We start from the raw sequence: 14,623 nt of genomic DNA, 5'->3' as shown, positions 1-14,623 counted from the left end.
TGTCTCAGTGTTTAGTCTGTGATAGACTGGCTTTGCTTCATAGTCAGATCAGCTTCAGGCGCACATGACCTCAAATTCATTAAAGTGGTAAACACTAGTGGACGCTTTATTTTTTCAAACAAATACCCAGGACGTGTTTTTTCAATAAATATCCAAATAATTATTGCATCTTGCAGACAAAGTAACTTTTTTTTAAATTTTGTGAGCTGTTACAAATGTAATTCACCGACTTTATGTGCAATTGTCTATTCATATCTTCTGCTCAGCTCTCAGAATTTAAGCTGAAGCTCGGCGCTGCCCGGTTTTTCCTTTGACAGGAGCTGAAGTGGTGAGACTGGAGGAGAGGGGCGTGTCCACTGCAGGAATGCGCCGCTCAGGTGGAGAGAGAGAGAGAGAGAGAGGGAGAGAGAGGGAGAGAGCAACAACACCGTGCGCTCGAGCAGCACGCGCGCGCAGCTGTTGGCCCTCTGTGCGCCTTTAAGCGCTTGTTTCTCTCGCGCGCTGCGCACTGACGACCCGGTTGGACTGAGTGGTGCACGAGCTGCTGGAGATACCTGCTGCTTCAACAGGGGACAAATAACCTGCCCGAAGACGAGAGGACAGCCGTTGACACTCGCACGGGGACTAAAATTAGTGCACAGTTTTGTTTTAATTGCTGGAAATATTTTCTGTTTCTCAAAAAGAGGGAATTTTTTTTTTTTTTTTTTGTCAAGAGAAGACACCGATTCATTGGCAGCAGATGTGTTTTTGAAATACGAAGTATGTTTCAAAAGACAAAACTTTTATGTTTTGTGAACTGAGAAGCAAGAAGAGAAGAATATCATTTGAAGAGTCCACTGTTGAGGGACGAAGACCCCCTCAGGGGAGACCTGGATATGGATGGTGTTGTTGGATGTGAAATGTGTGCACAGCCTGCAGCTGGGATGCACTGTGCGTCTGATCCGAGCCGTTTCACATTATGATTCTGGGATCCAAACTGCACCTGACTGCGAATGTAACATTATTTAAGCTCCAATCCAAAAGGATCTACTATGTCCTCTGTTCAGACCAGGTAAGACTCTTTATATGGAGCTTTTCATACATAAGTGCTTACATTAGACTGAAATTAAAGCGATTCATGGGAAGAATTCTGCTTTCTGTTGTAGAATTTACATTTCACAGTTGAAATATAAAGTACCTCAGGTTATTTTGCTGGCATGACGTTACAAAGCCTTGAGCATATTTTGTAGTACAGTGAAGAACGTGAGGTGACAAATTCCAGAGACGATTGAGTTTTTTTCTTTTTTGGAGTTGCAGGCTGTTTGACCAATGTTGTGCTTCATTGCAGGAATTACAGGCACTTTTTTTCTGGGTTGTTGTTGATATACAAAGAATTTTACGTGCATGTTTGTCATGCATAGTTTGACTTTTGCAAGAAAAAGCTTGACTTGAAGCAGCCTGTGCGTGCTGCCTGTGTGTTTTCTCTGAGGACAGAAGTGATAACCAGGCTGATAGTCTTCATACTGACAGCATGAGAGGTAATCCTGCTGCCATATCAGTGATATTGCAACTCCTGTTCTGCATTCCTCCCATCCTGCTGCAGCACCTTTATCTCCCAAATGTCACTGGCTATAAATACCCTGCTCATATTTGATCTAATCCCATCCCAACCGAGCACACAAACATTGGGGGGGGGGGGGGGGGGGGGGGGGGGGGGGGGGGGGCTGCAGAGGAACCTCTCCTTAGTCAGTCACTGAATGTCAAGCATTTAGATTAAGTTGGTGTGCTCGTCCCAACACTTGAAGGCTGTCATTTCTGCTGCCTGCACACTTGATCTAAAAGTGTGGCTTCCCTTTTTTTTTATAGGCAGCGGCGTTGGATGTAATGTGTCAGGGGGAAATGTGTTGTCTGTCAGTCAGGTGGGCCCACTGTCAGAAAGACAAGAGAAAGATTTGGCTTCGGGCAAATTTTATGCCTCTCTGATAAACTCTCGGGAGGAATGTTTGTTTGGGAAGGAGCCATCAGCCTCATGAACAGATTTAATCTACTTACCATGGAACACTGAGCATATAGCTTCAAAACGAGGACTCTAATTTGGTGTTACACGCAATGATGTCACTCTCCTGCAGGGAGGAATTTCAATCCTTTTCTTCCCCGCGGATGTGAACCTTGAGCACAAGAGAAGGACATTAGGGCTTTCAAAAGTGAGTCACTGCGAACGCAACTGCTTTGAACTTCAAGCAAAAACACTCAGTTCAATTTAGTTTTATTCATACACTTCCAGTTAAGAGATAATCAACACGAAACACTTAACATTAAAATGAGGACGAAAAACCCAACAATCCCACATGAAAAGCACAGGCATCAGTGGAAAAAACAAAAAAACTCCCATTTTTACAGGAAGAAACCTCTGGTAGAAGCAATGTCAGAAGGAAAAAACAACATCTGCCTTGACCAGTTGGGAAATGTGAAGAGGGGAAAAAACAGGACAGAGAACATCACACACACACAACAATAGTCAACATGTTGCACACTGATGGGAAACAGAATCACAGATCAGAATAAGGACATATTGACTTTTGAATACACAGTTTGAAGAGCAGGAGTGCAAAAAAAAGGGCAAGCAGTTTAAACTTGTAGCAGCCGAAATAAGAAATTGGTTCCTAATCATCTGCGAAAGCTTTAATGATGCACGTTATCAAATGAGAAAGTTAGAATCAAAACCTAGTTTCAGTTTTCTTTTTGTAACAAGTCAAAGTCGAGGAGGAGCATCTTCTCCCAGCCGTGTGAGCTGAAGATTCAGACATTCACACTTTTCATCAGATTAACGTTTTTGATTACAGATGAAAATTTAATCCAGGTTGGCAAAATTCAGTTTCATAACACTGGACATTGCTGGCCTACAGACAGTAACACTGTCTGAAAGAGGCAAAACATCCTCCATAAGGAAATTCTCTGAAGGCCTGAACAGAAAAAGAAATGGAGCAGATCGTCAACATAATTCTGTTTGGCCGTTTGATCCGCCATTGTTGCATTGTAGTTCTACAGCTCTGGAACTGGACGTGGAAAGCAGTTCTGACTTAAGGTGCAAATGGGGTACACGTTAGCACAATCCTGGATTACAGTGAATGAATGCTGCCACAATGTTAACTGAAGGTTAAAATCCACAACAGTAAAAACTTCTCCCAGCACTGTCACGCCTGTAAGCACTGAAAACCAAAAAAACAAAAAAAGGGAGACACCAATATACCTAACCATCATTTAGGTTGATAACAAGAGAAATTAAATAAAAGTAAAACATGCAAAGAATTTAATCAAGTATTCTCATTGTGAAATGAAAGTATGAACAAGTACAGTGATCCACCAGGGACTTGCTTTCTATCTGAATGGAATTTTTTCTACCTCAACACAAGTTAATACTTCAATTCATGTCAGTTTTGTTTTTACAGAACCAAAAACAACATAATCACATCATTAAGAAAAAACCCAACAATCTCACATGAGTAAGACATGTTGATTCATTTCTCATAACTATCAGGTAGCGCACTACGGCAGTTATTCGCGCTGTGGCCTCACGGTGAAAAGGCCTTGGTTGGTTTTGTGATCCTAGTTGGCATGTTCTACCTGTTCTAGCTTGATTATATTCTGGCTTCTTGCCACAATTCAAAGTCAAGCATGTACATTTAACTGATTCTGTGTCTCTCAGTGTTAGTTGAACGACGACCTGTCAAACATTTCCTTCGCCCCAAAGTCTGCTTTGATTGCCATTAGCCTCTGTGACTATAATCAAAGTGAAACAACGGACCAGTTTTACATTCAGTTATTTTTTGTGCAGTTTCTGTATGTGAAGGCATTTATACTTGTGTTTTGTATCAAAGTGAATTTGGATTATTGCACCAACACATTTTCCAAATTGCATACATTTTTTTTTTCTATGAATGTTTGCACAAAAAATGAAAGAAAACTCTGTGTTCCATTGTAGTGTGTGTGAACTGTGAAATTCCTGCACAGTTAATTGCTCCTCTTAAGGTACAAATGGGAGATGTACAAACATTTGACTGGAAAGCTGTTAGTGCCCCAGCAACAACCTTTTGTCCTCAACAGGTAAGCCTCTGTTCTGCCTTCACCCGAGTGTCTGCAGCCTGGAAAGATTCCAGTCAGTAATCCAGTCAGAGATTTATTAAGAACAACCACACATACTCCCATAATACAAAGCCTGCACTTCCACAAATCAGAGGCACAGAGCAAACATCACGGCATGGAAAACCTCAGCCTCACTCCCACGTCCTGATCTGCCACCACGTCCTCTTCACCCAAAACACCGTCTCCAGGCCACTTTGAAGCGGACCGTGAACTTGACAGGAATGTGTTTTCTGACCTCTCGTCTTTGTCAGACAAAACCGTGAAGTCTGACATTACTGACGAGTCGTTTCAAGGTTCAGCCCGATAAGGTTTTACTGCTTTGTTCTTGCGTCTCTCTGCACGCACCCAATAAAAGAGCTGATGAAAGCCGCGTTTTCACCGAGGGTTAAGGTTGTGTTTGTGCCCATCTTGTGTTTTTTTTGTCTGTCAGAAATGTGATGGACACATTGGCTTTGATCCAGAAAACAATTGATTTGTTTTTGGTGACGATCCAGCGCTGGGATTCCTGCCATTCGACCATTAGTGTTGTTGAAGATGTAATTATGTCTCTGATGGAGACAGATGGAGACATGACTCCCAACCCTGCGGATACATTTTCAGGTTTTATTCAGAGTTAAGGTGTTTTTTTGTTACGTTTTGGAGTGTGAAGATAAGTTAAGTCCCCTTGTAGGAATTTGCTTAATAGTATCTGAAAGTTTTCTCAATGGTTGTTATTCTTACTCACAGTATCGCACATGCGCGTCTCTCTTCTTTCCCAGTTTGGGAAACGGCGACTGTAGATGACCTGAGATTCTCTACTTTAGTCAAAGTGGCTGTGAAAAGATAATCTCATAATCCCTGAGGTATGACGGTGTACCAAGCTTGTTCTGTCGTGGAAGGAGTGAGTGAAGTGAAGCAAAGCAAAGCAAAGCAAAGAGAAGGGACCAAAAGGCTGAGTCTAGACATTGTGGCATCAATAAAACCAACATGAAGTTTCTTTGACCACAATCCTCTCCAGGGGTTTAGTTCAGACATACAACAAAATTTAGTTTCCTACTTAACTATGTCTTACTATGTCTTCAAGTGAAGCAGCTGTCGAAGCACAAAGACTTCCCACTCGTCTTCAAAGAGGCTCGTTTTGTCAATGCGTGCCGTCCGAGGCCACGGAGCGCTCGATTGTTGCCGCCTCATTCATAGTCAATACAGAACCAGGGGTCGAGCTGAACAGAGGCCCTCAGACTGAACATCTGTTAAAGGTTGTGTCTGTTCATTCAGCAGCTTGCTCCACACAACCGTCAGACCCTCCACCAGGCATTCCCAAACAGCGAGCGGGTCACAGCTAAATCTCTGTGCCGGTCAAAGGTCGAGGCTGGCCCCTGGTCGGAAGATGGGTTGCTTTTCCAAACACGGTGGGTGTGCAGACATTTGTTTAAGAAAGGACGCCTGTAGGTCACCATACAGAAACCTCTCCGACCACTCGAAGAAGCCAAAACGACAGAGATCTTCAGTCAGGTGTCTTCAGTGTTGACGTGACTCACACCTTCCAAGGGGTCAAAGGACACATTCCCACCTGCAACGCGATCCAGCCTGTGCAACATAATGGTCTCCACGTTACTGCGCGACAACGGCGTGGAGCTGATGTTTATTTGTGCAGGGTGGGAATGTGGGAGCTACCTGTCTGTTAGGGCGTGTGTTCAGGAAAGGTGTGGGAGTTCATTCACATTGCGGAGGAATTATAAATGAGGGTGGAGAGAGATGAGTGGAGTTTCACCTCCTGCTGGTGAAGACAGTTGACTGTGACGCTACGTGTCTGACTGATCACCCTTGGCTGTCAGTGTCAGATCTTTGAGACGACCCTTAACTAGGATTACCTGGTTGACTGTTGGAAAGACAGAAATATTTAGAAAAAAGAAAATGTTTCGATCCTTTGTTGGCATTGTTCTTGAACACAACACTGAGCCCCAACTTACTCCAAATGATGTTCGAGCACCTTTCACGGCAGTCAGCAGCTCTGCAGTGTGTGTGGACGGCTGAAAGTCACTCACCGTGTTGAGGTCGCAAGGAGTAAAATGCAAGAATTAAATAAAAGTCAGTTTATTGATCTCTACAACATGCAATCAATTTACACACCTGGCATACCATAAGAAATCAATAGATGAATTGAAAAAATATTTAAATATGAGAATAAATCCAGCTATGTATTGGAAATACTTTATTTTCATGGGGGTTTTCACAATTTTTCAGCGAATTAATGATGAAAAAACTCCAAGATTGATGACCGATGAAGAAAGAAATCAACTATTAGCAGTACGATAAATACAGTAAAATACTTAAAGTGACGTACTTCTTTTTACAAATACGACTTTAAACAGTTTTCATGTGTCTGCATTTAGCTGTTTTTACTTAACTTTTACTTCAACATTTTGACATGAACTTGTTTTTTTTCTGCTTCATTGTCAGTTATTAATTAATCAGACTTTGTAAAAAAAGATTCCATCAAATGTGAACATTTTTTGATATGTATTTATACTTCATGTCTTATTCGGCCTACTCAAGACAAGGGCTAGGATTTAAAGTGATGGTGTATCTGTCTATCTGAGGTGTATCTGAAGCTAAATGAGTCTGACTCCTTTGTTCCGGGTGAAATGAACAAACAATTTGATGGGAGACGAATGTATTCGAAAAATGAGTCTGTTCACCCTTAGATGTACGACACATGAATAATATCTGAGAACCGATACTGAAGCAGTTGGTTGAAATTTCCTGCAATCTACATTATCCTTTTACACTTTAAGCTTTATGGATTTGACCTTAGCTGCAGCGAATCAGCTGAATTATTACCTCTGATTTTAAAATTTGGCTCCACAAGTGCATACCTGAGGAATGTGTGGACTCTTGCTGTGTTTAACAATCTAAATTAAGTCGAGCGATTGTAATCTGATGAACTTCAGGGCATTTTGTTTTTTATAAATCTATTCAGACAGGACCTGAGATGCATAACAATTAACTGACTGAAACTGGGTGAAAGTGGGCAGAGACCGTCCTAAATCTCGTTCTAATGCTGACATACGATCTCAGATTCCCACGGTGGTGAAACTTAAGCCCACATCTACTACTCCTCTTCATTTTTCCCTGACAGTTTCAACAAAAGCCTTGATTCGTTTTTCTCTGGACGGCACGGCCAGTATGCACAAATAATGTATGAAATTACCTTTAGCTGATTTAGCAGTTGGAATTTTTGCTACTCTTCTTCCTGAAATATAAAAGGAGCTAGAGTAACTTTAGATTGTAGACCTGGGGATGTACATTTTCTTTAATGCCACAAGTTCTCCAGCTGTCTGTTTTTGATCTCACCCTCCTTTCTGATTCACCAGCCTTGTTTTGTCTTCATGTACAACACTGCTGTGTCTTAGCTTCCTGGTTATCTTCCTCTTGAACTCTGCGTGCACAGTGAGGAGCAACATGAAGATCAATTGGATCAACATGAAGATCTGGAGAGACTTTGAAGTGTCGGAGCACTTCAAAGTCTCTCCAGATCTTCATGTTGATCCAATTGAAATTCACCACAGCGTTTCTGGTCGTACGCTCACATTAAGTTTGATCCTTGTCAACACTCAGTCTTTAACAATAGCTGAAAAGCTTCAGCTGAGCCTTTCAATCTAAGCATAATTTGCATCATGTTCTTAACAAACATTAATAATCTTCAAATTCATGGGAAAATGTTCAAAAATAATGAAAATTCCCCATCAGAATTTTTGAGCCTTTGATTAAGATGATTTTTTTTTCTGAAATGATGCAACATCACGAGCTGATTTTCCAAATAAAAACTTGATGGACCTTCAAGTCCGTCTCACTGACAGTCTTGATGTCGATACTTGATTTCTTCAAGACTCAACGATTCATGTTTACCTTCCAATATACAGTCAGAATTCTTCTATCAGTGCTTTTGACTGCAAGATTTACAGTTTCATTGGCCAGACCAGATTCGTTGACTAGATTTAGTAACATCCACATATCTCAGATTTGATCCAAAATAACAAAGCTTTATCAATGATATTGGCAGATTGAGAGTTAAAAAGTTGTGGACATCACAATGAATTGTGTTGTTTGTGTAGGGCTGTAATTTTTTTGTTTTTCATTATTGTGTTTGCCTGTTTTTAAAGCATATTTTACACTTTTTCAAAAGTTGACGGTTCAGTTAATTTGAATCAGTTCTGTTTTCAGTAAGATTTTGTTAACATTGTAATTATCTTGGTATCTATCTGAAGGACCTTTTGGCCCTAATTTAGTTGTAAATGAGTTTATGGTTAGTGATTTAGATTCCAGATGGTTATATATAGACTGTTTTATGTGTTTATCAGTCATTGCAAAACACCCTGGTTTACATTTTATGTTACTTGTTTGATAAAAGTTGTTCTTTGTCTTTTTCTCTCTCTCTCTCTCGGGTCATGTGAGTGACTGATGTCAGTCAAAATAAACAACCATTCTCGCGTTGATTAAAGCCCTTTCCCTCTGCCTGCCCTGCAGCTATTCACTAATGTGCTGCTATAGTCTTAATGAGAGCAGGAGGAGGCGGGCTGACCCCTGCTCACCTCTGTGAGGGCCCCTGGAGTGAGGGGGCCAACCAGTCAGTGACCGGAGCTGCTGGCTTTTTATGTTCAAAAACCGAAGCCAAAGATCAAGTGAAACTGAGAGGAATGACTCTGTCTTTGTGAGTTACTGAAGCCCGTCACGCTCACACTTGTAAACTCTGCCCCTACACTAAACAGTGTTGTCGCTGGTCGTCTGCGAAAATGCATGTCTTTATCAGGGTCCCGTCAGTTCGAGTAAAAAAACAGAATCTGTAAGGTGTGTGTGTGTGTGTCTGAGAGACTGGTCAAATATGTTGACATGCAGAACAACAAGGCACATTCTGATTATTTACTGTTCCTTCTTTAATAATGTAGTACTTTAAAGAGATTAAGGGGTCAGTGTTTTGCACAGAGTAACAAGCAATGGTGCTATTACTGACATTATATTTATATTAACAGAAAGAATTGTGTCCAACATTTACTGAAAACCATTTGCTAACTTTTACTTTTTTAGCAGAGGAGTTATGTGACAAATGGCTTACAATTTAAAGAAAATAGTTGGGAAAGTAGCCGGAGGATTACTTTCTCTTGTTTCTCTCGGTTAGATGTTACACAGCTGTATTGCTTAGAGATCCTTGTTGAGCACAGTCTAATGACTGATCCTGATTTCCAGCTGGAGTTAAATGAGTTAGTTTAAAGAGGATATTCTAATATTCAGCACTTTTTAATGTAAATTGATTTATGAAGTATAATGCAAATGAGAGCCAAAAAAAAAAAAAAACTGCTCAGAAAAGCTACCATCATGCAGACAGGTCTGATTTAAAGAGGCAAACCATTTTGAGCCCGCCATGCTACTGTGGATTGAATGAATGGACTTTATTAATCCCAGAGGGAATTTTTGATTCTCCACATTTGACCCATGGTGCAGGAATCAAATCAGCAAACATCAGCCCCTGAGCCACTTCTCTAATCTCCAGGAAACCACTGCTCACCACATACATGGTAATGCTAATATCACAGTAGGACATTTTTCATAGTGCTGTCAGGAAAACTGAGTTTATTTAGGATTAATGAGGCACTCCTCATCTGCTGAACAGGAGCTGAATGAACACTACACTGTGAAAAGATAAAAGTTAGTTTTGTGCAGGACACGGAGAGAGACAGCAGCTCGGCAGCGTTTTGAATAAAGTCACTTTGTTTTTTATGGTGATCCACATTACTGTCTGAAGCAGCGGCGCTGCACTAACACATCGCTTATTCTCAGCCTAGTCCATTTATCTGTCCAACCAGCTCACTTACGTCAACTATTCACTAAAAGTTCAGAGTTTTTGTCTCATTGAGGCACTGTGTTATATATCCAGGATGTAGTTTGTCTCGGGGTTTCCATGTGAAGAACACTGAAGGAGAAAAAAATTCTGAGTTTTGCCCACGTATTGCTGCTTTGCTTTGTATGTTTGAGAACTGTCAGGAGAAGCTTTACAAGATACATGATGTGAAGAGGATAAATTGGTTAAACTTGTGAATGCAGTGGCCTGCACGTTTGGTAGCTAAGATACTTCAAATAAAACAGGGAGTGTGAGAACTTGAGAAAACCCCCTCATATCAATCACAGTTTATGTCCTCCTCTCCCCTTTCGGTCACGGCGACCTTCTTTGTTCCTCCGATAAGAATTCCCTCATGTAAGGCCGAGCCTGGCTCGGGAGGGAAGGGCTGCTCAGCCGAGTGTGAGGGAGATGTGTATCGTTTAATTGGACAGGGCAACTACTGACCTGGTCCCGAGCCAAGAGCCAGCTCCAGAAGCTGCAGAGCAGCTCTGAGTTTATGGTGCATTGAGAGATGAAAGAAACTGAAAGAGATGGATGGTAGACCGGCTGGGAGTGGATGTCGGACAGCATGAGACACAGAAGACTGAGGGCAGGGCCCAAGAAATCGAGAAGATTGAGTTATTGTAACTTTGAGAAGAAGAAAAAAAAAGGCAGCCGTTGCTTGATGTCCGTTAATGAAATTGAAACGTTCCTTCGCGTAACGGACCCTCAAACGCATGGCCGTCAGCAGGGGTGGCGCCAGGAAGCAGTCCAAGTGAGGGGCTTTCCAAAAACCTTCTGGTGCTGCTCAGAAAAGTGATTGTCCTTTAATGAGTCAGAGGTGGAACAGGACTGAGAATCAGTGTGTTTGCCCAGAGGCACAGACGGAGATGATGCTGTTCTTTGAGCAAACAGTCGATTAACATCAAACACATCTGGGAGCAAAACACGAGTGACTCACAGTGTTGGTACTTTCGCCCTGTTTCTTTGTTTTCGACTCAGATTGGTTCTTTATTTGAATGAAAGCGTGGCTGCCCTCTCACAGTTTCGCACCGTAGCAGGGTGAGTTTTTCCTACGATCCCAGATTGCTGAGCTCCAAGCTCCCACTCAATGGGGGCAAACACCTTGGACGGCAGCCATTCGTCTGTGGATGAATAAATTTGACTAATTCAGCTTTATTTATGAAGTGCCAATTACAACATAGTCATTTCTAGACACTTTTACAGAGAAGACCCAACAGCAAGCATCAGTGACTGTTGAAAGGAAAAACTCCCTTTTAACAGGAAAAAAACCTTTGCAGAACCAGGCTCAGAGGTGGCGGCTTTCTGCTATTCCAGTTGGGGTGAGGGAGACAGAAAGAGAGGGAGATAGGACAGACAGTTTCTTTATCTACATACATTTCATATATAAACAGAGAGTATATAGGCTACAGGAGGAACAATCATCAATGACACGTAGTAATAGAATGAAATTACATTGAAACAAGAGAAAGGAGCAGAACTGGGAGCTGGTTCCACATGGTAGGAGTCCGAGGTTAAGTAAACGCTTACACCCACTGGGTCCGGGTTACTCCAATTAATCAATGGATCAGCTGTTTTGATTGATGCCCAGTTAGAATTGATTGCACCCTTTGAGTCCAGGTTGTCTCATTGGATCAATGGATCAGCCGCGACTGATGTTCTATATGCGATCCCTCAACCACGGCTCTAGTCCACCTAAGAGACAGCCTCTTCATCCAGGGTTTTGCTGTTCTGACTAATGGTGTAGCAGTGCTGCTAAAAGCTGTGATACATGCTATACCAGCAAAGTGTGGTTTATTTGGGATAGAGGGAGGTGTGTATGCCCCATCTGGTCTTTGTATCCCTCTGCCACCGAGTTATTTTACTGCAAGAGCTCACAAAGTGTGTTTTCCCTTCACAGTGATTAAAGTTACTTCTCCAGCAGACTAAAACTGAAAAAGTGTTTTTAAGCTAAGTCTTGCAATTAACTCTAAACTCACCTTGCACATGGTTTGCTTCATGGAGGTGAACAGAGAGATCAAGGTAGAGGGATTTAAAGATACTTGCTACGTGGGGAGCACTGTTAATTTTGCCTGTCAGGATTTGCAAGAGCGCCACAGCTTATTTGTTTATATTATCAGTGAGATGTGTGCTGTCTGAAGTGTCGACTGTGACTTTGGGTTTTCTCTCTCTTCTTTTGTCTTCCTTCTCTCTTGCTCAAACATGTCTGCTATAACAGTGCATTGACTTCTGCATGCACCGGTATGTGTGATGAAGACCACAACAAAGGCCGTCTGACCATGTTGGCTCCTCTCTGTGTTTGCAGGAAGCTGATTCTGTGCCTGACCCTGACCTTTGTCCTGCTGCTGGTGGCACCCGTCTGCCTGTCGTCCCCACAGAGCGTAAGTCCGACTCAGTGCTCAGCTCAGAACATTGAACATCCTAAACTTTAATGCCTTTCAATATACTCACCAGGAGTGATCAGTCCATGGCAGCTTTAAAACAATCAATTATGTAGAGTAGATGTGTTTATATCAGACAGACCTTAACTTTAGCATTTTAACCACAACTTTTTTCCTTATTTTAACCACACATGGCAGCATTGTTATAAAGTGAGCAACATTGTGAAAACCAAGTTATATCAGATATAACTTCTTTTCTGAATGTTTGCGGTCATTGATATCTGTAATATCTTCATATATACCTCAAGTTGAATATGAATGGACGGATATCTGCCCAGCTCCTTCAATCAGACAAATTTTTGGGGGGGTTCATTCAGAAAGGCATAGAAAATCAGACTTGTTTGCTGAGTTGTGCAAATATGTAAAGTTAAGAGCTGGATCATGCTCTTTCAACAAGTGGCACCACGCTGTATTTACACAGACTGTTTTAGGCTCAATCTTCCAACTCCCAAGGCCATTTCCCGAGGCCTCCCTGCTTAATCAAGGTAATTTGTGTGGAGGAAAAGCCCCTGCTCTCTGATCTGAGGTCCTAAAGTGGAAAATCCATTCTTATAATAAACCAATCAGAGTCAATTGACTGGCCACTGAGGTCTGTGACTGATTGGATTGCTTGTGCTGTGTATTTTTCTTCAGGCAGTGTTCAGTCTTAGAAATAATAGTGGTGCAGACCTCTTCTTGGTTTCACCCTGCTCTTTGCTTTGCTTCAACCCCTGTTCTTTCAATTTTTCCTAATCAAATGTTGTTGCTGATTGTCATGCCTTTCTTTATACTCTCACAGAAAAAAAAATCACAAACACATTATTTTTTCCTGATGGTTCTGTGACATCAATTGTGGGAAAGTGGTCGTCTGTTTTTTTTTTTCCGTTGTTTGCCAGTGTTGCACTGATGTCATTCGAACAAACCCAGTGACACGTTGAACCTCTGCATCAGATGTTTGAGATTGCCGAAATGCTTTCTACGCTCCGTCACTGTTGCAGCTGCAAGACACATGTGTCTTTTTCCAGCATTGAGACAGATGGGAGCAAAATGATTACGCCTAATGGATCCAAAAAAACTAATGACCTGAAGTTAAATGTAGCCTTGTCAGCTGTAGGGGTATTTCCTCTGTGACTCAGGAAAAAATAATAATAAAAAAAGAAAAGTAGAAAAGAGTGATGTGTCACTTTTTCAACTTGTTGCAACTGATTTTTTTAAAGTCTATGTGGATATGCTTTATCATCGTTTAAGTCTTTTCTTTGATCTCAGTTAACATATAAACAGGAAGTTGCGACTGACGATGTATAAAGACAGCTTTACCAGTACATTACTGTAGAATTCTATGCAGTGGTTTGGACAATCACCTCATGGCAAGAATGTAGATTTGAAACTGAGGAACTCGAGGTTGATTGGTGACCTGAAAAAGTGTGTGTGTCTGTCTGCCTCTCTCTGTTTGCCCTGTGATGGATTGCTGACCTGTCCAGGGTGTGTCCCGACGTTGCCCATTGTTAACCGGGATCGACTCAGGCGCCTTGTGACCTTGAACTGAATAAAATAGTCCTGAAGACGGAAAGAAATTCTGATGAGAGAATTGATTCTATAGGTTTATATTTCAAGTGTGTGTGTGGAAGTAAAGAAAGAAAAGTAGGTTTATTTTACCCCTCAGAAAATTTGTTCATAAAAATAAATATAGCTCGTGTAACCGTAGGCGAACACTGAGGGAGCTTCAAGAGGCTTCAAACCATCCTGTTTTCCTTCCACATTCCGACGATGGTGAACTGGCCAATAAGGGATTTGGCAGTGCCATAACCTGGACTGGATGTGTGGTGTTTGTCTGAGTTAGGCTGATGATGCAGGTGATGCAGTCCCAGTGAAAACGACTACCACTCTTCGCAAAGTTTTCAAACGGCAGAAAGACAGAGCAGGAAACTTTATGGAGGTGAAGTATGTAAGGCACAAATAAATAAGTTTTTTATCCATACCTGACTGTAGGTCATCATGTGCAGGATTTATTTTGAGTGTCGATATGGTGTCTGTCCTCAGCAGCTGTCCTGCAGTGTCCTTCGGGGTCGATGGCTTTTCCAGTCACGTCTGTCAGCTTCAGTCTGTCTCTTCAGACTGGGAGAGCTGCTGCGATGACAGATGAGAGGCACAATGGGAAAGCAGGACACGTGCACTGCATGTTGGACCCTGTTCTCACCTCCACCTG

At 41.8% G+C, this 14,623-nt stretch overlaps 1 protein-coding gene across 1 annotated transcript in view; it reads left to right on the top strand.

Moving 5' to 3' along the window:
• Positions 1-424: 424 nt before the first annotated feature.
• The window catches only part of adamtsl5 (ADAMTS like 5), a 36,077-nt gene continuing 21,878 nt past the window's right edge, over positions 425-14,623 (top strand). The window contains exons 1-2 of the mRNA XM_030097258.1: positions 425-1,051; positions 12,303-12,378. Of these exons, the coding sequence (XP_029953118.1) occupies positions 1,032-1,051; positions 12,303-12,378 (96 nt within the window). The 5' untranslated portion in view covers positions 425-1,031. The remainder of the gene's footprint in view (positions 1,052-12,302; positions 12,379-14,623) is intronic.

Source organism: Salarias fasciatus, chromosome 1, assembly GCF_902148845.1.
Source record: "Salarias fasciatus chromosome 1, fSalaFa1.1, whole genome shotgun sequence".
NCBI lineage: Eukaryota > Metazoa > Chordata > Actinopteri > Blenniiformes > Blenniidae > Salarias > Salarias fasciatus.
The sequence above is the reverse complement of the archived record's forward strand: the minus strand, read 5'-3'. Positions and strand labels throughout refer to the sequence as shown.